We start from the raw sequence: 23,573 nt of genomic DNA, 5'->3' as shown, positions 1-23,573 counted from the left end.
TAGGCCTACTATTCAAGTCCCAATTTGTAGCGACACTCTGTATGTTTAACATACCGAATTTTACAAATTACTCTTATATATCATACAATGTATTCTTCATGCATTAGTACCCCATGTGGGCCCCTCCCACATCCCGACGGGGACAATTTGATGAATCATTGTTTTTATATTATGCATTATAAGCCTATACTATCAATTTCAGTCATGTAGGCCATGTTTAATATTATATTAGGTCAAAAAAAACTTTGAAGAATGTCTCTCATGTACAAAAGTATAGGAAACTGAACATTTAAAACCACCTTGAAGGAATCTTTTTTTTTTTCAAAAAGTCTAAAACACTCAGGTTTTTATGTCAAAAATGGTCTCTTTTGGGGTGCTAAATCTGCTAAAATGTTTGTCGCCTTGAAATTTTAACTAAAAGCACACTGAACGTGAAGGCCCAGGATGGGGGGTCGGTTGCTGGGGGGGGGGGGGGGAGGCAGTGGATACCAAGCACAATGTTTAATTATTGCCTTATTTTTCTGCTTCAACATCAGCCATATTGGTCATGTAATAAAACCAAAAAACTTTTTTAAAGAGTGTCTCTTGTGCATAAAAGTATAGGAAACTCGAACCTTTAAAGCATGTTTTCTGGAAGAAGGAAGCACTTGTTATTAAAAGTGTAGAACAAGCCAGGAGCTTTGAAATGCTCTTTTCACCCTCTGAAATGGCCTTTCCTGTGGTGCTAAATGTGCAGAAACCATCTGGCTTAGGGCCCTTGAGCGGGCCCCAACCCCGGCCGTGCTGGGCGAGAGTTACACTCGCTTCACGCCGCCACGATTTGCAAGTTCAGAATTTTTGGGGTCAGTCTGTGCATCTCTGAATTTCGTAACAATCCAAAAAGTTGAGGGGTCTCATTTTTTTCAACACCCCTTAATTGTTGGACTGGGATTGACAAGCCAGTATATAAGCGCCTGAGTATTTTGGTCCATTTTTAATATCATTAAAACTTTTGCTCCATTCGTATGCGAATTTGTTCCAGCAAAATCATTTTGATAGTAGGTCATCAAGACACAGGTTTTGCAATTTGAGGCCCTGCACTGATACCCCCCCCCCCCGCTTTCGAGGCTCACATCCCCTCAGACCCGGGCCAGACACCCTCCCGATGGTCGCGCTATTCCTGAATCCGCCACTGCCCTCTCGGCCTACTAATAATTTCATGTTTTTTTTGCCATGCGGGGTGGGGGGGGGGGGGGGTTTTTTTGCAATGCACAAAGGCCATTAAATTTGTTCTCCATATTCAGGCCTATTTCACAACCCATTAGGTATATAGGCCTATTAGGCCTAGTTTTCATGTGGTTTTTTTTCTCGTGCATTACTTTTATGTATTTAGGGGGCTGTGAAGTTTTCTTTGGAAGGGGGGTCTCAAATTTACTAAAAGTCAACGCCAATAAAATTGCGCCCCCCCCCTTCCCGGCCACCACCGATACACCTTAGGGGTGGTGCAATAATTATGTGTACCCCGGGAGTGAATTATAGGGGGGCAAAGATTTTTGGCAGGCCAAAAGGGGGGCAAGCATTTTTGGCAGGTCGAAAGGGGGGTCAAGCGATTTTTTGGCAGGTCGAAAGGGGGGGGCAAGCAATTTTTGGCACAGCTATTTTGGGCACCGCTTCTATATTATGCCCTAAAAGGCGTAGGAAAACGCGTTTAACACGCTTCAAATATGCAAAATTTCCTGTCGCTAAGGCCGCATTATATGTTAAGACAATTTAAGGTTTTAAATTCGGGTTCCCCAAAATCTTGCATGTGTAGGGGGGGCAAAGATTTTTGGCACATCAAAGGGGGGCAAAGGTTTTTGGCACGTCGAAGGGGGGGCAAGGTTTTTTAGCACGGCCAAAGGGGGGGCAAGCGATTTTTGGCCGACCATTTTGAGAATTCACCCCCCCCCCGGGGGTACACATAATTATTGCACCACCCCTTACCCCTTAACAGGCTAAAATTGTATTGAAATCAGTCCTTTTAAATGAAATAAACACACTATCTGTAGTCATCTTGTGACTCAGATTCTCTACATTTGGTCATTAAAATTTTATGACCCCCTATTTTTCCAAAATTTACTACCCCAGTATATTTGGACCCCCAAGAAAATGCCAGCCCCTTAACATTTTTTTAAAGATTGGTTTTAGGCCTATTTATTTTTTTATTTTATTTTTTTATTTACGTATACTATTTAGCCCTATTAGATTTCATATTGTAGGCCCTATGGATTAATTATATATTTTCTGAGAGAAAGAGAGAGAGAGAGAGAAATAGAGGGGGAAAGCAAGAGGGACTGAAGGGGAGTGCGGGAGAGGAAGAAAATGGCAAAGAAAATTGGACACAGTTGTTTGACATAGCGGGTCAAATTGAAATAAGGTCGAGTTGCCACAGGGCCGGCCCTCACAGGAACAACGTGAGTGACCTTGTGACCTAGCTTCGGAAATCAACACACGCTGAACTGAATGTGAATTCAAATCAAGTGTCCCGAGGATAAATATTTAGAAATTTTGGCATCTTTGGACAAAATTGGAAAGAAGTAAGTTAGTATTTAGAATGTAACGCTATTCATTAATCGTCATGTCCATTTTGACATCAATAGAATGAAAGATATTGATAAAAGAGCGATTTTGTCGTCATGTATTTAATGGATTGGCCGTAACTCGATCATTGAAAACCGTCACAAAATGACAGGGAGCGTGCCTAAACGCCTCGGATATTTCATTTTGGTGAATCCTGGTAACACTAGCATACCACATATGTTATGGTAAGGTATCATAGAAATAATGTAGCTAAGAATTCTGGCGATAATATCATACACAAAAACAATATTATTGTTGCAAAAATGACAACAAGTGGTACCAGATTCCATGCAAATTTTGTCATTGCTTAAGCTTATAAAATTAAATCAACGCAACCTTTATACAGGCTGAATAGCGACATTATTTTGTTGAACTGTTTATTATCTGTAGCCAAATTAAAAGCAAAATCGGGGCATGCATTACTAACTTATGGCCTCTGTCACAAAAATCTTCATGCTCACGTGACGTGAACAAAATTGAAACACTGACAAAGTACATTTGTGTATGAGCTAGATTAATAAATAATAATTAATAATAATGCTTATAATGTTAGCTTCAAGATGACCTATGATTTTTAGGTCTACAATGTTTATTTTCTGGAGAAAAAAATTGGTTTAGGTGGCTACGTACAGCCCAGATTAGGATGAGAACCATATAAATTTAGCGTAACCTTAAGGACCACTTATTATAGTACTTTTAAAAGCTAACTAATAACAATAAGTCTCAACATTGGATTATGCCAGGGTTGGTGCCCAGAGGGGTACTCAGTAAATGATCATACCAGGATGTGCCGTAAACATGGGTCTCATTTTCGGCCATTTGGTATACCAATGAACCCTTTTTATAGGCAAATTTTGAATATTCACCTATTGCATGGTTCCGCCATGATGAAGAGCCTCGAACTGGCATGACATGAAAGGAAGAATTGCATAACTTTACGCAATGTCATATGACTGGTTCAATTCCCATTCGTGCATGCTGCCAGATCGAGGCTCTCCTCACATATGGCGGAACCATGCAATGGGTGAATAGGTAGGTCATTTTTTCAAAAATACCAAATTTTTTTACCTAAAAATAGCTCAATGTTGCAGAAAATGTTGGCTATTTGCATTAAATTTCTTTAAAAATTTGACTTTTGGTATAGTGATGGGTCCAAATTTCTTGGAAAAAATTGGTATACGGATGGGTCCACTTTTTAATTCTCAGCAGCATGTTCCTACCCAAACCAAATTTGAGGGGCTTGTCTGTCTTTCTTCAAATGTTGGAACATGTTCACCTCATCAATGAGGCAGTAAGGCACACAAAGACATGAAAGCGGAAAAGGTGTTGTTCTTGTGAACTAGAGGGAGTAAGCCTATCAGCTATCATCCATATCAATCATGGGAAAATAGGAACAATCAACACACCACCTGGAACTGCTTGCTTCAATCATAAAGACAATGCTATACAACTTGGCTGGTATCAAGAAAAGCACAATCAGTTTATGTGTGTTACATGTCAAAATTGTTGACTTTGGAAAACAATGGGCTATTCCAGTTGAAATCCACACACCCCTTATGGAACACATGACCTTAATCTCCCACACAGGGAGTGTATATTTCAAATGGAGTCACCCATTCAGGTAACCCATCTGAAAATTCACATTCCCTGTGAGGAAGATTAAGATCATGTCTCCACAGGGGGTGTATGGAATTCATCTGGAATAACTCAATATATGAAAAAGAAAACAATGAAGAGAGTTGATCCATGACAATTAGACATGACAGACAGTGCACATCAACTAAAGACGTACCCTACTTTTGGCAACTGTCAGTCTATTGTTAAAAAAATTTATATTCAGCTATGACTTCCTGACTTTTTAAGATACATTGTTTTTTTATCAAAAATGAAGAAATAAATTACAATGATCCTCTCCTGCAGACTTATGAAGTAATAAGTCAATAAATGTCAAAGTTATTAAAAGTCACAATACCAAAATTATTAAAAGTCACATAAATACCAAAATTATTAAAAGTCACAATACCAAGCCAAGTAGAATAGCAATTACAAAAAAGATTCGTAGGAATTGGCAAACTGACATCCAGTGAGGGGGTATCTAAATATTTACCATCATCATGCTGGGGAGCTAAATTATTTTCATTGTTTATTACCTAAATTCACAGTACAAAACAAGGAAAATCCACTGATACATCCACTATAGGAATTTCATGCTGGACTGTTGTTCTATCGAGTTTTGACAACACATTGCATGCAGCTCGGACAAGTATTGTTACCTCCTCAAAAAACGACGGGGGAAGAGCCCCAGAAGATTCCTTAAAATCACCGCTTCCAAAACCAGACGTCAACTGTTTAAGTTAAGATAATGTATTAATTGAAAACAGAAAACAAAATATTAATACAACATTTGAGCTACATTCACAGCCAGGTTATATCTGCAGTTGTTGATTATTAAAAATTATATTCATAAGTTAAATTATTATTAATGTTACTACGTCAAAATTGTTATCTTAATGTGTTAAGTTAATCCAACAAACTTAAGTCGCAGTCAGTTATTTTTTACATAACCAAATCATATCTTTTTAGTATTCCACTTCAATGTTATAGATGTTACAGAATGACTGGGCTTTGTAAATGTTTTCACAAATAATTTGTGTGTTAGTGTGTAAAATTAAACTATTGAACATTAGGCCACATTAATTTAAAGTTTGTCTCAAAGCTCCTGTGCACATTACAAAATATGATCACATTAGTCATGCCTGAATTGTCAAAAAAACAATTTCATTTTCCGAAATTTTTGAACAACTTCTTTTTTACCATTGAAAACATGAAGGAAAGCCGTGATTTTCAGTCGACAGATATAAATTGTCTTGACAGGAGATTTGCATAATGTCTCGACAGCTTGGAGACCATATTATTAAAGAACACAATACTCAAATCATACATTTTTGATAAATGATTTTGTGTATCATATCATTGTGTGTAATATTACAAGAAAACTTTGGTTCCTATCAGTAGTGAATAAATTTAAATTAATAAAAAGTATATTAAAAAATGCATTTTGCATTAAACTTTGAACATAAGAGGAGCTTTAAGATAAAACTTAGTTAAAATCTTTATGGAATACAAAAACTCAAAAGCATTAACATTTTGTGATCTTGCAAAATCTACGAAAGTTCATGACCATGAATATCATACTTTACAGTATTGCTTTGCATGTGGCATATAAGGCAAATACGTGTATGGATTATTGTCAATGATCCAGATCAGGCAACATTGATTGATTATAATACAAACATATTAACACAAATGATCTTCAACGTACGGTCCAAATTATTGTTGAAAGAAATTTTGCCGATAAATACTTTTATGACATTAAAAAGTATTCACATGATAATAATTGTTGGCACAACAAGCTGGAATGTATTAAAAGGTGTGTCATTGGGCTATTCCAGTTGAAATGCATACACCCCCCATGGAAGACATGAAATACATCTTCCACACAGGGAGTGTAAATTTCAAATGGGGTTACCTGAATGGGCAATTTCATTTGAAATTTACATTCCCTGTGTGAGGGAATTAAGGTTATATCTTCCATAGAGGGTGTAAGAATTTCAACTGGAATAGCCTTTTATTCTGATGTGTCTTCAACACACACTTTTGGCCTCATATTATTCAGAGATATTTCAACCCCTTTTTGAAATTTCCAAGAGAATTATGCTGACAATACCCTGGATGCTACTGACACCAAAAATCGATGAAAATTATCAACATTCCAGACTACATTTAGCTACCACCTGCTGGCATAGAGTTTGTTTGCAACATACAGAACCAAAAATATATGTGTTAAGACACTAAATTGTCTTTGATTTCATCAAAATCTTGCTCACTTTTCACATGGATTATGTGCAATAAGATCTGTTTTTATATCACCACCAAAATGAGGTAATGGTAAAAGGTGACCAATTTTGACCTGTTTTTTCTAATAATTTCTTTAAATTTGTACATGGTTAAGTTGACTACCACATGCAAAGCCAACGCATTATTGTGATGCCTAGGTGTGTTATATTACCTCTTCCTCAATCACGGTCACTCTGCTAGTAGTGGTTAGTGGATCAGTATGGTGGGTTATTTTGTTCTTAGGCACCAAAGTGGTTAGCGATTCAGATATGATTTCACTTATTATAGGCGACTGAAAGCGAGAAAATTATAGTAAAGCATATGATACTGATAAGAGCAATAGATTGAACTTATAAACTAATTTAAGAACTACAAGCAAATAAATGTGAAACACATGAACAAAAAGTTTAGTTATCATGATAATGAAACAGAAATATGTAGGGGTGTGGGGTGTATTTGCTGATGTGTGGGGTGTGTGCTTTTGTAAGCACTGTTAAATGGGGACACACATGAGAAATTGCTATAGGGGTGGACACACAGAATATGCTGGACTGTGTCGATAGATCAAAGATAGCATAGAATTGTATTATAAACACTGTCTGCAGTTGAGGGGTAGGGAATATCTGCAGTTAGTGGTTACAACTCTTTTGAGTCCTATAAAGCATATGTCCATGAAGCCCCTATACCAGTGCTTACACATAAGTAGGGTGGGGAGATGTGTAGGGGTGTACGATCGTTGGCCATACTTTTAACCAAATATAACATCAAGAGCCTTGCTCTATGAAGACAAAGCTATAGACATAAACATTAAACTAAGCAAGCACTGTAAGAAGTTATTTGTCACTGACAACATAGATATTTGTTTGAAATACCAAATATCAAAGCAAAATATATTAAAAACAATCCACAGTGATTATTAAAAAACACAAAGTTACAGGTACTTCACTGGACACCTATGCTATTCATGCTATGCTACATCAGAATCAAGTTATTGTGCTATATTAGGGAACAAACCAAAAATTTGATGACGTCCTACAAACGAAAGTCATTTCGAAGGGGGGAGGTCAAAAGGCTGATTACGTTTGTAAAAAAATAGTTGAAATATCGATCAAAGTTGATCTTTTTTGTTGGAATTTTCAACATTTTCACATTTTCAGGGAGGGAAAGGGTCAAACCTCCCAACAAAAGCACTTTTGTTTACAAGACATCATCAAACTTGATTTGTTCCCTTACACAAACATAAACTGGTACTGGGACAGACAACTAATCAACCACTGAAATCACAAGGACTGCAACATGAGAGAGTCGGATACAACTACTGACAGTCAACAACTACCATACAAGCTATAGCAGGGACAAAACATGCAAATCGCACTACTCTAAATGACTTCATCTTGGAAGCAAAGTTCTATGACTATAAGACAAAGGTCAAAAGTCACGGAATGTTACACCTAAAGATGGAAATATTGTGACAACTAAAAGCATAACTTGCTCATCATCAACAAATCTCACTATGGCTTCAAACATCCAGGTGCTCCATTTTATACACAGTTGTGATTCGCTGCAAGTCCTCTAACCCATTGTAAATCTAACATATAAATCCTAAAGAGAGATACGTTGGGTTTGGACGTATGCTATGTTAGTGGACTTAAAACAAATCGCAACTAGAGCGGTTCTCGGCTTTCGCGGTTGGCTTTCGCAGTTCTCGGCACCTGTGTATGTGGTAGGGGAACCATGTGTGATTCTGGTTGGTGTGTTTTGATGGATTGGTTTAGGTATTTTTGGTGTCTTGGCCTTTATGTGATGTTTCTGTTCAGAACCTCATGTGAGGCAAATGTGTAAATTTTTGTCGTCGTTGTATTGTAGCGTATGTGTTGCTTGTTTGTCTGTGCCATTGGAATAACCAATGCAAGAAATATCATAAAGTTTGATTTTGAGGTTTCTTTAGCATATAATGAATTTTAAAGCTTCATGCCTTTTTGTAGAATGTAATTTGAGCGTCGATCTCAATGCCTCCACGTTGATGCACGTTGTTGTAAAAAAAGATGTGTAAGTTTTTTGTGTTTTTTTTGAAAATTTGAAAAAGAAACATTATCCATTCACGAGATATGGTTGGACGGAGGCCTAAATCAGATATTAACAACCCAGTATATACTGACGTAAAAAGCAGTTCTTTTATATTTTTTTTCCATAAGACCAATATGTCCACTTGGAAAACAATTCTTAAGAATTAAATATACAAACCTATATTCTGAATAAAACAATTCTGCTGTAACCCCCTCCCCACCCCAACATGATTTCCTAACAATATAGTAACCAAATGGTAAACCTGATCTTTATTCTTTATTTGAAAACAATCCTCTTACATCCCATGCAGTACGATTTTACACTGTAGATATGCTTATAGATATGCTTTACATTTCGTAATCTTTCTTTGCTTACTATATATGTTAATGTTACATTATTGTTTTAAAGAAAAATGTACCCAAACATCACATCAAAGGTCCCATTGGGCGCATGCTCTCTTATGTTTTGTTTTTTCGCATGTCCCTCTAATCATTTTTGACAAGCTACATGTAGCTGATGCTGTTTGCTGTTAATTTATTTCGTCCCTATATTATTTCTTTACTTTTTTCAAGTGTATTTCATGATAGCGCACCTCCCCACCCCCAACATGATTTCCTAACAATATAGTAACCGAAATGGTAAACCTGATCTTTATTCTTTATTTGAAAACAATCCTCTTACATCCCATGCAGTACGATTTTACACTGTAGATATGCTTATAGATATGCTTTACATTTCGTAATCTTTCTTTGCTTACTATATATGTTAATGTTACATTATTGTTTTAAAGAAAAATGTACCCAAACATCACATCAAAGGTCCCATTGGGCGCATGCTCTCTTATGTTTTGTTTTTTCGCATGTCCCTCTAATCATTTTTGACAAGCTACACGTAGCTGATGCTGTTTGCTGTTAATTTATTTCGTCCCTATATTATTTCTTTACTTTTTTCAAGTGTATTTCATGATAGCGCACTTTATGTACCTCATAAGTTATGTTTTTATATCAACCGTGTTGTATTTTTAAAGGCAGTTCTTGTTTCACCTCCTGATCGCAACGCAATGTCAACATTAGAAATACGCAGAGGTACTGTACACATTGATCGGGACTATTCGCTGTGACGTATGACGACCCCCATGGTCGTTATGCAAATATTTGAAATAATGTGTTTGTATAATCATCTTATCCACGCTGCGTGTCCGTCGCTTATTGGTTGGATTTGTCAAATGGACAGTAACTGTGTGATGACTCATTTGCAATGTTACGTAATCATGGACGCATGTCTGTGACATGGTTGCCAAATCCGCGATTTAATATCCCAATAGGGCGCCAACATGTTGATTCTGTGTGTATTATTAAAGCATTGTACGCGTCGTTTAGGTCAGTTTGCGAACCTCTCTTTGATCGTGAATTTCTCTGAATTTAGATACCCGTTCAAGTTCAAAATAAACTGGTGTCTAGATGTAGTCTCAGTTGACGCACCAGGAAAATTGTAGAACATATATCTACCTAAGGAAGGCTGTATATTGCGAACAGACCCCTTGCTGCCGCTAAAGTAATATATGAGTGCCTTGCCTCACATAATTATTAGTGAATGCGACATCAGATGGGGTTTTTTTTACCAACAAGTTTGATGGTCCTATCGGCGCCACAACTGTCATGGTAACCTTCCACCAATGTTATATCCGTTTTGTTTAGTTATGTTTTGGTTTAGTTTTGTTAATCTTTGATAATTTAACAGACCATCTGATTCTTTAGAAAGTATGTAAGAGACACCAAGAACAGAACAGCAAGATTGGCAGGCCAATATTTACTTTCATCAGCTATATTAACAAATACCGACTGGAAAAATTGCAATTAACTTGACAAAAAAAATTACATTTGGCTTGAACTTTTTTTTTAAATTTTGCATTATATGATGGTTATATTTCAAATATCTCTTCCTGAGATACGGCATACATTGGAATGGCATAGTGAGATTCATTGAAGTTGATCAAGTTAACATCCAGCTAAGACATTAAATCTATACACTACCTTGTCCGTTACTTGCACAGGTGTACTTGTCATTACAACAGGGGCAGGCGTCTACAAATATCAAGGGGGTCAATAAAACGCACAACTACAAATTAATAACATTAAAACTACAGGGGAAATGGGCTGTTCAGGTTGAAATCCATACACCTCTTATGGAAGAGATGGCCTTAATTAATCAGAATAATTCTGGTATACCCTGCGCACAAATATAAACCTAACCCCAACCCTAAAACACAGGATGCGCAGGGTAAACCAGAATTGTACCTAAAACACAGGATGCGCAGAGTAAACCAGAATTATACCTAAAACACAGGGTGCGCAGGGTAAACCAGAATTGTAACAATTAATCTCCCACACAGGGGGTGTCAATTTCAAATGGAGTTCATGTAACCCCATTCCGTGTATGAAGGTATGGATTTCAACTGGAATAGCCCAATGCTAAATTATATAAAAAAACATCTAGTCATCTAGGAAAGGGCGAAGAATTTGGTTCATTCTCAAAAAATATTAATATGAATTCTGTTTTGATAATTCATGTATGTTTGAGATCAAGCCAGTTGGGAATGGTTTAGGATAAAACAACAAAGTTATTAAAATGCTTATTGATCTAAATTAACCAGTTTCCTTTGATTTTATGGCTACTCTAGACCATTGGGATTTAGCTGTTGACATCATCATGTAACCATGTATTGTAGCTCATATGAATCTTACCCTTCAATCATACACATCCAAGTAAACTTCCAATCAACATATTTTTTTTTAATCTGGATTGATAATGAAGGCTACATTTCAGACAACATAGAATAGTTGATGGCACTTTTTCAAATTGCTTTTACCTTTTTTCCTATCAAAGATCATTAGGTTTTGTCTCTTTATCCTTTTGAATACATTTTTCTTTTGGTACATTTTATGTGTATAATGTTCACTCTTCTAGATACAGATCGAGGTCTACCTCTCAAGGGTCCTGCATTTCCGTACTGACTTAGGTGAGATTTAAACAATACAAACATATCGGGGAACATGCAGAAAGATATTTCCTTTGATTACTACTAGCTAACATTCATTACCTTGTCTGATATAAGATTAGTGCCGGATGCTTCTGTGGTGTCGGGGAAAAGAGTGGTGTTGGTAGGAGCAAAGGTCTGCAGAGTGGAAACAGTGTGCAAGGAGAAGGGGTAAAGCACAGGTTGACGGGTAATTAGCACCATTGGTAAGACAACAAGGAAAGAATATCTGTGAGGATATTTTTGCAAGCCACAGACAAAATCAGACAAGGAATATTGTATCATGCTAAGTTTTTCTCAAAACTACAACAGTGTTCGAATCACATATAGTTCATACAGAACATGTTAAATTATATACACACACATACAAAAAAAAGAGAACTTGGAAAAAAGCGCAGTGGTTTATAGTGTGCTGCGCATAGATACAATGCCTAGACGTTGATCCAGAAACCTCAGCACACTTTACATTATGGTAAGGACTTATATGAAGTTTCCATCCATTTATTTCTATGGACTACAATGTGTGAAGTATATAAGAACTGAGGACATGGATATATTACCTTTTCGTCAGTAACTTTTAAGGTGGTTTTTCTAGGTTCAGTGGTTGGAACTTGGGTGGTAACGACAGGGGCACTAGTCTGTGTAGAGTAGGTGTACATACATTGTGCATAAATAGATCGGAAAAGAAAACAAGATTGCATGGTTAATAAAAAAGCATATATATATAGAATTTAGCGGTTTAGAAAGAAATTATAATTCCAATATTCATGCTAGTTGTCAAAGTTATTGATGCATATTTAATAATATTATTCATACTGACTTTTATCAAGTGGATTACTTTGATTAGCAAATTTAACAAACAATTCTAGGTTAGTTTAATCAATCACTTCATTGGGCAAATCAATGATTGATTACTATCACCGCAATCATTATTTGTTTTACTATATCACCGCAATCATTATTTGGGTTAAACAAATTATTGTACTTTCACCACACAATGGGCTATTCACCATCGAAGTGGTTACGTAATTCCCTTGGTTACCGGATCACGCTATTTTGGTATGTCTTCGAGTGCCATATACTTTACGTGGTGATTGTTTCGATCGTGGTTCACTACTCAAGTGCGTGATCTCGTTGACATAGTAACATTACGTAACTTCGATACTGAATTGCAGTTGAAATCTGTACACCCCCTATGGAAGATATGACCTTAATCTCCTACACAGGGAGTGTTAATTTGAAATTTCCAATGCAGATTCCTGAAATCTACCCCTGTGTGTGCAATTAAGGTCATCTACCATCGGGTGTGTATGGATTTCAACTGGAAGAGTCCAAATTAATTTGATAGCACGAATTATATTTATTCGTCCATAATACAAAAAGCTTATGATTAATCATGAACTGATCAATTAATCAATAACTTGATCAATCAATCGATCAATCAACATCATTGCACACATAGTAAGAAGTGACAACTGTGTAATTAGCAAGTTAGCATCATTTACAAAAGTGGTTAGAAAATATATAAAAGTGAAAGCTTTACTTTTTTGTGCTATAGCTTTTTTGTGCTAAATATTGAGTTTTCTAAAAGCAGAAGTGTACACTTCACACTCTAAAAAAAAGACAAGAAACCACATGCATGGCTGCAATCCTCTTGTGAAGTTTCACTGATATGCCTTGGGAGTCCCTTCCTGGAGAGTCTCATCACTCCTTGTTCCAGTAAGACATTGCACGCTACTGCAGAAAGTGCTGTGCCAACCTAACCTGTGATGATGGCCACATCTGACCATTTCCAAGACTATCATACAATGCTGGAATTACATCCACCTGTTCATGAGTTCACTTGTCAAGTCCAAGTGCAAGGAAAGGTGAATTAATCTTCCAACACTGCCATCTTGCATTTACATTACTTGGAAGTTACAATATTCTCACATACTTACCTTCCACCCAGCATCACATATTAACCCCCTGAGCACTACCTGCCGATCTAACATTGCCTCTGATTGGTCGATTACATGATATCTTCACTTTAATCTCCAATCAGAATGGAGCTTTGCAAATAATTCTACCTAATTTCTTTGTGTGGTGAAATTATTCTAACAATGTTGCTGATTGGTCCAATTGATAACAAAGACTTCTTTTTCGCCTATCAGCAGGTAGTTCTCATGGGGTTAACTATGACACCAGTCATGAAATGTCTTCTGTCTTCCTCCAGAATTATACCTGCCAAGAGGAACATTTGTGCTTATATTTTCTGACCTACATACCTCTTCATCCGCATCTGGTGTGACCGCCACTGATGGCTGTGTGGTGGTTGGTCTGAATTGAAAATCTGGTGGAATTCCAGTGTACTCTTCTGTGATTACCTCCACAAGATTGGTGCTATACACAGAGGCTTGGGTTGGGGTGTCACCGCTACCTAGACCCTGAAATATTCATGTTGTGTTGTGAAGATTAAGTTGCATGTATGGTCAATATCCGGACTTGGTATAACTTAAAAGTACACATTTGATGATATCAGGTTGCTGGTGTCAGTTGTGGTATTTTGTGGTGGAAGTTCATATGTGTAACCTACCATTCAAAGTTGCAATTAAACCCTTTTTGCTGCTCTTTTCAATATCCCCCCCCCCCCAAACACACACACGTGTACATAGTATTGTTCATGCTTCTTAATTGGTATGTAAAAAGGCCCTGAAGGACAAACTGGTTTCAAAATTGTCATTTAATGACATTATCTTTCTGTAAATCCATCAACCAGTTTACCTGTTCAAAAATCAATCAAATATTCATTAAAACCTGCTTGATTACACCTCCACCTACCTCTGGTCCTGTCGATTCATCTCCGCTGCCTGAACCCTGCAATAATTCAAAACAGCAAAATTACTTTTCATTTATAAGAAATAACATTAAACATTCTCCCAATACAACTTACAAGACATCAAAGATGAACGATAAGTACTATACATGCCAATACATATGGAACTCTGCTTCCCCCTCCCGCATGTTAAAAGCATCATACTCTAATATAAATATCACAACCAAAACAAAACTAAGCTGTAGTACTCTAACCAAGTCCATTCCTACAGAACATTTCATCCCATCTTATAACCAACCAAATATGGAAGAAGCGCCTACCAGTCCTGCCCCTTCCCATCATCATAAGCCCATACAAATCTATCGTGGCATTGTTCTCACACCCACACATCATGTAGCCCTACAACGTACCCTTCTCTCTTAATTTCATTATATAAGATGATCATTCCAATGATACAAATGATAATCCAGACCTAACTCTGCCAAAATGTCTGCCTAAACTGTTGATGTTATCCTGCCAACTTGAACATGATGAATGTATCAAAATTTGAACTGTTAAGAAGTTCTGTCAAAACATAGATATGGATATATTTATAACTGCTACACACAAATATATTACATTAAACTATAAAGAAAGCAATTTGCCCCAAGACTAACATTAATAATTACAGTTTCTTTAAACAACATAGCACTGTCCGATTGAATAACTTCAGGGACCTATGATTTCAATTTGCAATCTTCAAGAGCAAGCATATGACTGGTCTGTCAAAATTTGAGCAAATTATGCAGTAAAGCTAGATAAGATGACAGATATGCTTCGCTTGTGTCATTTGATATGTTTTTCATATTTAGTAACTGATCACTTCCTGTAACTTATTAACACCCCTATTAAGGTCTAAAACTGTCTTATCATATCTAAATCAAAACTTCCAATCCTGTGTGATCTAAACAAAAATCTGTAGTAACCCAAAAGTGACAACACAGGGAGGTGAATTCAGGTTCATAAAATTTAACTATAAATGTGATTTTGATCCTCTTTAAGGTAATTCAAATGCTACAATGATGATCATCTGCTGCTCGGATATTTCTACTTTAGTATTCTACTTTGTTTTTGATTCATACGCTTTAATTTTTACAGTCCTGACTATAATTAATATTTACATTTTTCTTTATGTTTAGCTATTAAAATTCTAAGCCATTGATATTGACTATTGATATAAATGTAATTCATGAATACTTTTGTTCAGGCCCGTAGCCATGCGATGGGAGGAAAATCCCCCTTCCCCATCCACCAAGGGCCAAGAAATCCCCTCAACCCCCCTAAAATACCACCAAATTCTTGACAATTTGCCCCAAATCACTGAAATTGGCCTGAAATCTTCAAAAATCCACCAAAATCCTCCAAGAATCTGCTTAATTTTATTCAACTCATTAAGTCTGCTTTTTTCAAAAATCCACCCTCCCCAAAATAATTCCTGGCTATGGGCTTGCTTTTATTTATTTATTTTATTCACAACGGAACATTGTGTGATTGATGTCTGAGTTTCAGATGATTGTTTAGCCTAATTGTAACTCTTTGTTTAGTCTTCCCCATACATGTAAATTAAATTCTTGACAATTTGCCCCCAAATCACTGAAATTGTCCCGAAATCTTCAAAAATCCACCAAAATCCTCCAAGAATCTGCTTTAATTTTATTCAACTCATAGGGGTCTGCTTTTTCAAGAATCCACCCTCCAAAATAATTCCTGGCTATGGGCTTGCTTTTATTTATTTATTTATTTTATTCACAACGGAACATTGTCTGATTGCTGTCCCAGTTTCAGATGATTGTTTAGCCTAATTGTAACTCTTTGTTTAGTCTTCCCCATACATGTAATTTTAATTTCAAATCAAAAGGCTATCACTGGGATCCATAACATGCTCATCTATCAGGGCACAGTTCTTTAACCCCAATACATTTGTACATTCATTGAATAACCTTTGAAAAATTGGGTACAACAACTCATACTCTGCAACTTGAGGTCAAATTTTGCACTATGATTGTTTAATTGAGGTTATTGAACTATGCCATTGGGATGAGGCCATTGTGGTCCATTTTATAGTGTATTGCTGGTTTTACCTGCTCCCTCTCTTCACGTTCACACTTTTGGTCGGCTGCAGTTGGATCATTGACAATCTCCATGTCTTGAATTACACCCTGTGAATAGAAAGGAGCCACAGCAAAACATGGAATTACTACAAGTTATTCATGACTGGTGATACAAATGATCCGAAACTATCTGCATGATTGCATTTGTGATACAGCTGAAATGTGCCATTTATATTATAACTACATTGATTCTAGCCATCTGCAGAGTTCACATGCAGTCAAGTTCAAGATGTGATGAAGTAAAAGACCATAGGTTCTTTTGCCAATAGTACAAATGAAAACAGAAAAAATGTAACAGAACAAGCTCTTCCAGTTGAAATACTTACACCCCCCTATGGAAGACATAACCTTACGCTCCCACACAGGGAGTGTGAATTGTAAATGTAGTCACCCATTCACACTGTGTGTGTTGAAGATTAAGGTATGTCATGTCTTCTATAGGGGGTGTATGGATTTTAACTGGAATAGCTGAATGCATGATTGTGCCATTCCATCTAAATGCAACCAGTGTGTTGCACCACTGAAGAAACATTTCAAGTGTAAAAGCATGCACTTCCAAAGTGACAAAGTGAAAGTCTTTGATCTTGAACTTGACAGAGTGAATTTGCTGAAAATGAAAACCTAGTTGTATGTACCATCGTCATTTATACATTAGTTCACTTCAAGCTTGGTAGTGATGGAAGTGCATATTTCGCTAGTCGCACTATCACATACAAGGGCAGTTTCTTGGCATGCTTGCAGTGCAATTGTGCAAAAAGTATTGACATCACTACCAAATTTGAGGTGACCCAAAGAATACATCTCGTATATATGCAGAAATATATGCAGTGCAACTGCTCTAGTTGTACTTAAGCTCTCATTCTCTACCATTTAATTTCTAACGTTGTACTTGCCTGATGATGATGCCGAGAGCTGAGCCATGCCCATGTGTGCTCTAGTGAATAGCCTTCTATATGGATGTGTCCATTTGCATGTAATGCCAGCCACTGATGGCATGGCTTTGACTAAACTAACATTACCTAAGACTATGTATTATGAATGGGATCAACATGTTATTCCAAAGATCTAAGGACCATAATTCTGAATATCTGGAAAGTATTTGTATAACAGACCATAATATCGGAATAGTGGACCCTCTGGCTCTGGTATAGGGTTTGTGTGTTCAAAATAGCGGACCTTTGAAATAATGACCTTCGCTATCGCAACAGCAGACCTAGTGGAATAACATATTGTACCCCTATGAACATGCTTCCTAAACTTACTGTATTACAGATCTATACTCTACTCACCACAAGTGGTACATGAAGGGTAAGCTTATACACAAAATCTCAATTTTGATTAAGAAAATTGGGGGATTAGATTGTCGATAGGGTCATACCCCTTTCAACTTCTTTCTACTATTAAAGGCAAAATTATTTAAAACAAAGTTTAACTGATCTTGAATTTATATACTGTTCTTTAACTATTTCAGTATAAGTTGAACATGAAGCCTTTGGATATGTTAGATTAGTTACCCTCCATGTACCTGTTACTCAAAGACATTAATTGGGAGAACATGGACTCTGTGTAGCCACCATGCATGAATGATGGGAAAGCTCTCATACTGGATTGACATTCATGGGCACCAAAATAGTGTACCTCTGGCAATTTTCAGTGTGAAGCAAATGAACAAATCGGATGTCTTACAGCAATAGCATTTCACAGATTGTTCATGTAATTACTCCACACATGAAATTGGAAAAGCATACACCAACAAGCAAACACTTAAATCACATTTTGACAGGTCACAGAGAAAGAATCTGGAGGTACGTTATTTCCCCAGCATGAATGAACAACATTTCAAACATGGTTGAGTCTAAATTCTCCACATCTAATTCAATGTTGCCATAGAAACATTTGGATTCATGCACTAAGACTTAGAATAAAACCCAAAAGATTAATGAAGACCTATAAATGAAACTTTAATAAAATGTTGCAATTTACCTTCTTCAAACCAAAGTTCAAAATAACTAGTTTCGTTTATAGGACATCATCGATCTTCTGGGTTGTTCACTTATACACCTAACAAAATGCAACTAAAATATATGCTAACATTAAAAACTTAACACTCTATGATATGGTATAAGTATAACACATGCAAGAAACAAACAAAGCTTGTTATATAACATACAAAGAAGTTACTTAATCATCAATAAAATGTGAAATAGCAATATCTTTGCGATTCAAATAATCAAATTGCTTTAGGAATCACAACTGGAGTTCTCCATTAATTATCAAATATACGTAATAATTACGGAAACAGGACGGTTCGCACCCTTTCAATTTCGGACCCGTGCACTTTCGCCCCCTTTCAATTAAAAACCGCAGGTTAATGTGCTGCTGTTGATTGATGATGCACGATCGATCGCTTCAACTCCCGGCGGTACAGTGGGGTGTTGTATGTGTATAGTATTGGTTGCAGGTTGATCGACTGTTTGATTGTCTGTGTTTGCAGTACCGGTACTGAGTCCAGCGCGCGTGTACAAAAGCAAATAGTATGTTTGATGTTGATGGACTCTCCGGTTCGATTGAATTTAATAGGCCTATATTATTACAATATATTAAATGTGCTTCGACTGAAGATTGGTATTCATTATGTTTTTGATTTGTTATTTTATTTTACTTACATGTAGGGCTATTTTATTTTATTTCTATTTTATTTTATTTTAGGCCTATTTATTATTTTTATATAATTATTATTATTATTATTATTATTATTATTATTATTATTATTATTATTATTATTATTATTAGAATTATGTAAATTTATGTTACCTTATTAGTACTTTAATTTAGTGTTAAATTATTTATGGCCTATGAAATGATAATGCTGTGCTGACTTTCGCCACTTTTCTTCACCGCGACTCCGCGAGTATTAGCTGCCACTAGTAGGCCTACGCGAAAGCGCCGGGCGTGACATGGGTTCAATCAATGCAATGGTAGCCTACGGTGACTAGGCAGTAGCACGCATAAATTCGTCCCAGAACATACCCGTACCGGATCGATTGCTTGACAAGTCTCCGGGCCACGCGGCCGCGTGACTGTAGCCTATAAGGTGTGACTCCTTCAACCCATAACCATAATGAATGACTTACGCGAAAGCGCCGGGTATGGTGTTGGTTCAATCAATGGTACCGTAAACAGACACGCAAAAGTGCCATATGCCTAGTGACGTCGATCGATTGCTTGACAAGCCCCGGGCCCATGGACGCGTGCGGTATAAACTTGTCAAGAAATACATGCATACAAAGATATTTATTTACGAACAATATGTTACGATTGTTTAAATGAGAAATGTAAATAATGAACCAAATGTTTTTAACTTTTATGTCTTTTAATGAGTGATGTATTTTGTCTGTGTTCTTAATTAATTTAATATATATATTTCTACAAGTGTTACGTAAATTGTATAAAACAAAGAAATGTAAATACTTTTAATGAATTTTGATATATTTGATGTATGATTTTTGATGTTTATGTTTGTAAAACATTCTTAAAATTTAGGGCCTATGTATAATTCTACAAATTGTTATGTATATTGTTTTCATGACACAGGGCCCCTGTAATAGCAGATTTATCTGAACATGCTGAAGGGTAACCCTGTATAAATATAGTTTTAATAAATAACATAAGTAAATAAACAAATTTGTGGAAAAAATGCTATCCAATTCTGCATTGTAAATGATTGACATTTATATGTTCATGATTCATTTTGTTTACCGACCTGTCAATCACGGACTCATTATGACGATGCTTCATGCGGTATCTTAATCCGCTAAATACTTTATGCCGACAATTTTAAGGCAGGAATCACAGGATGTTTGAACTCGAAGATGTCAATAATGTAATAGCATCTATTTCTCGTGTAAAGGGGATGACTTTCTTTCTTTCTTCTTTTTTTTTTTTTTTATAGTGCCCTGTTTTTCTTTTCTTTTTTATCAAGAAAGCTGCTTTGTCTTTTAAAACATGTCTTGTTTTTGGATGTTGCTGCACATATTAATTTATTTCTATCAATTAGATTTGTTCAGTTCATCTTAATTTCTTTGTATTTAGGTTTTTTTCTTTTTCTTTTTTTCGCTTTTTTTTATCTTTCTTTCTTTCTTTCTTTTTCTTTTTTTTCTTTCTTTGTTTTTCTTTCTTCTTTCTTTCTTACACTTACACATTAAAGTATTTATTTTGGTACTTAGCTGCAAATATTATGAATTGCAAGTAAACACAGAAACGCTATATTCAATTTATTATTATAACTATTATTGTTATTATTACTGTTATTATTATTATCATCATTGTTATTATTGGGGGCTGGAGGGTAAAATTGGGGGGATCAAGACATTTTTGACGAGCCGAAAGGGGCAAGCAATTTTTGGCCAGGCGAGAGGGGGGGGGGCAAGTGATTTTTGGCACACATTCATTCATGTGGTGCCTTTTAAATAAAACGCTCTAAAAATGCTTAGGAAAACAGTACGGAAACGCTTTAATATGCAAATTATCCTGCTCGCTCCGCTCGCAACATATATCTAGACCATTTAAAGTTTGAAAATTGGGATCCCAAAAATTTGGCATGTGTAAAGGGGGGGGGGGGCAATTTTGATTTTTTGAAATTGCAATGTAGGCCTACATGTAATACACATTTTATGGCAAATCATTAAAAATTGATATTTTTGATATTTAACAGTACTTGAAGTAAACTTTATAAATCTGATGATTTATACTTAAAGTGTATGTAGGTGGGATGAAAAGCAGAAGATAAATTGAAAATTTTGACCTTGCGTATTGAAGATATGAATTTTTTTACCAAAAACACCAAAAAAAAATAGGTCTTTTGGGGAAAAATCCATATCTTCAATATAAAAGGTCAAAATTTTCAATTGATCGTCGGCTTTTCCTCCCAGCTACACATACACTTTAAGAATATATCATTAGATTTATAAAATTTATTTCGAGGACCATTATATATCAAAATTTGAAAAATATCAAATTTTAATAATTTGTCATAAAATTTGTATTATATCGTGAATTTCAAAAAATGAAAATTATTTGATATCAGAAAGACATGCTTCGTATTCAGAATGCAATTCGATAGGTCTGAGGTGCTCTCATGTCCCACAAAAAAATACTGTCGAAACGCCATAAACGCTCATTCTAGATCCCTTAAAAATAGGACGAGGTGACTTTTAATTATCTATTATTTTCTTTATTTAGTATTAGTTATCACAACCAATTATCAACCCGTTTTGACGGGAGTCGGCATTTTATTATTATGCTTACTTTTACACATAGTATTTTTTACAATTATGCTGTTTGTTTATTCATCATTTAATATTGTTGATATGATTCATGTTAGAAAGTAGCAAGTAAAAGTCATTAAAAGTTATTTTAAAGGAGAAAATCCAAAATAAAAATAAAATAATTAAATATTTTGCAATTTTCAATTTGGACGCGGGCGGTTAACAGTAAACTAAGAATTTAATGTGAAGGGCCTTATCATTGTTATTATTATTATTATCATTGTTGTTATTATTATTATTATTATTATTACGGTATTTAATATCATATTATATTTTTAAATTAACTTTGTTTATATTAAATTATCATTGTTATTATTATTATCATATTATTATTATCATCATATTATATTATAAAATTAAATTTGTTTATATTTTGTGTTACTCCCCATTGGATGTGTCATACTTTCATTGTTTTTAATTTTATCCATTGCTTGTTGACACTTGTATCCTATTTGATCCATCCTTTGGTCGTCATTGGAACAAATTTCCCCTGTTTTTATACATATTATAATTAATAATTAAATATAAATTTATTATTATTACTATTTATTATTATTACTATTTTTATCATTGAATTCTAATTATTTCATTATTTTGGGTAAGCCTGCTGCTAAAATATTTGACCTGTAATATATTCTGAGAAAAAAAAATTGTTCCTCTATTTTGTTTTAAAATATCCTTTCTGTCCTTCCTTCCCGGATTTATCATGACTTAATAAGTGCATGCCTGACGTCCCAGTACTATAAACATACTACGCCGCATCGCCGGGAGTTCAAGCAATCGATCGTGCATCAATCAACAGCATGACAGCAGCACAATACCCGCGGTATAAAAAGGGGGCGAAAGTGCACGGGTGCGAAATAGAAAGGGGCGAAAGTGCACGGGTCCGAAATTGAAAGGGTGCGAACCGTCCAGCATTCATAATTACAACATTGACATATTAATGATTGTCTAGTTTTTCTAATTTAAAGGACATTATAGAATGGAAGCTGTTTCAAACACTTTTCCTATATAGTGTACTCAAATGCAGCTGGACAGAATAGGATGTGAAATCAAGGAGAGTGCTAATTGGGTTCGTCATAGTATGTTACAAGCGTCAAAACCCAATGTTACATGATTATGTACTTTCAAACAAGGGGTCACAATTTTGAAATTTATGAAACTATGGATCCAAAACAATAGAAATAGAAAAAGGGGTTTAAATGACACATTAGCAACCTCTAAATGTGTACCGAAAGCTAAAATAATGTGCCTATGACCCATGGTGCAAGTTAGTGTTACCCCTGATTATGTAATACTATATTACATTGCATTAGGCCAATGCCAATCATTGAAAATCAATTTTTGCATTTTTGCCAAGAGTATAGGCCTTCCTGTGCTCACATACCCTGCAAGTGTTAAAACTGCACACAACCTAATATGGGTAAATTGAAGGTCTTATTCAATTACAATTCATTTTGCAGATCAATGAGTGAAGAACCATGTTAAAATGAAATCAACTATTTCCAGATCTTACACATTTATTGTTAACCATCAAATAATGGGTGATTCTACACCAGAGGCTTGGTCCACATTAAAACACACTCCTAGGATGCGTTACATGATCTCCTGTTGTTCGCGCAGAGGGCATCATGTCATGAGCAGTGCACCCTACACGCACACTGCATCACGTCATGAGTGCC

General features: G+C 35.7%; 1 protein-coding gene across 50 annotated transcripts in view; it reads right to left on the bottom strand.

The window, feature by feature from the left end:
• The window catches only part of LOC140154836 (uncharacterized), a 210,216-nt gene that overhangs the window by 86,927 nt on the left and 99,716 nt on the right, over positions 1–23,573 (bottom strand). For 44 of the 50 annotated variants that reach the window (XM_072177461.1, XM_072177434.1, XM_072177432.1 and 41 more), the window contains exons 4-11: positions 16,535–16,612; positions 14,420–14,455; positions 13,867–14,025; positions 12,160–12,237; positions 11,663–11,737; positions 10,596–10,646; positions 6,668–6,787; positions 4,872–4,943 (exon numbers count right to left, since the gene is read on the bottom strand). In XM_072177461.1, coding sequence (XP_072033562.1) covers positions 4,872–4,943; positions 6,668–6,787; positions 10,596–10,646; positions 11,663–11,737; positions 12,160–12,237; positions 13,867–14,025; positions 14,420–14,455; positions 16,535–16,612 — 669 coding nt within the window. The remainder of the gene's footprint in view (positions 1–4,871; positions 4,944–6,667; positions 6,788–10,595; positions 10,647–11,662; positions 11,738–12,159; positions 12,238–13,866; positions 14,026–14,419; positions 14,456–16,534; positions 16,613–23,573) is intronic. The other 6 variants (XM_072177437.1, XM_072177440.1, XM_072177436.1 and 3 more) reach the window with 6 other exon arrangements.

This window comes from Amphiura filiformis, chromosome 6 (assembly GCF_039555335.1).
Source record: "Amphiura filiformis chromosome 6, Afil_fr2py, whole genome shotgun sequence".
NCBI classification, from domain to species: domain Eukaryota; kingdom Metazoa; phylum Echinodermata; class Ophiuroidea; order Amphilepidida; family Amphiuridae; genus Amphiura; species Amphiura filiformis.
The sequence above is the reverse complement of the archived record's forward strand: the minus strand, read 5'-3'. Positions and strand labels throughout refer to the sequence as shown.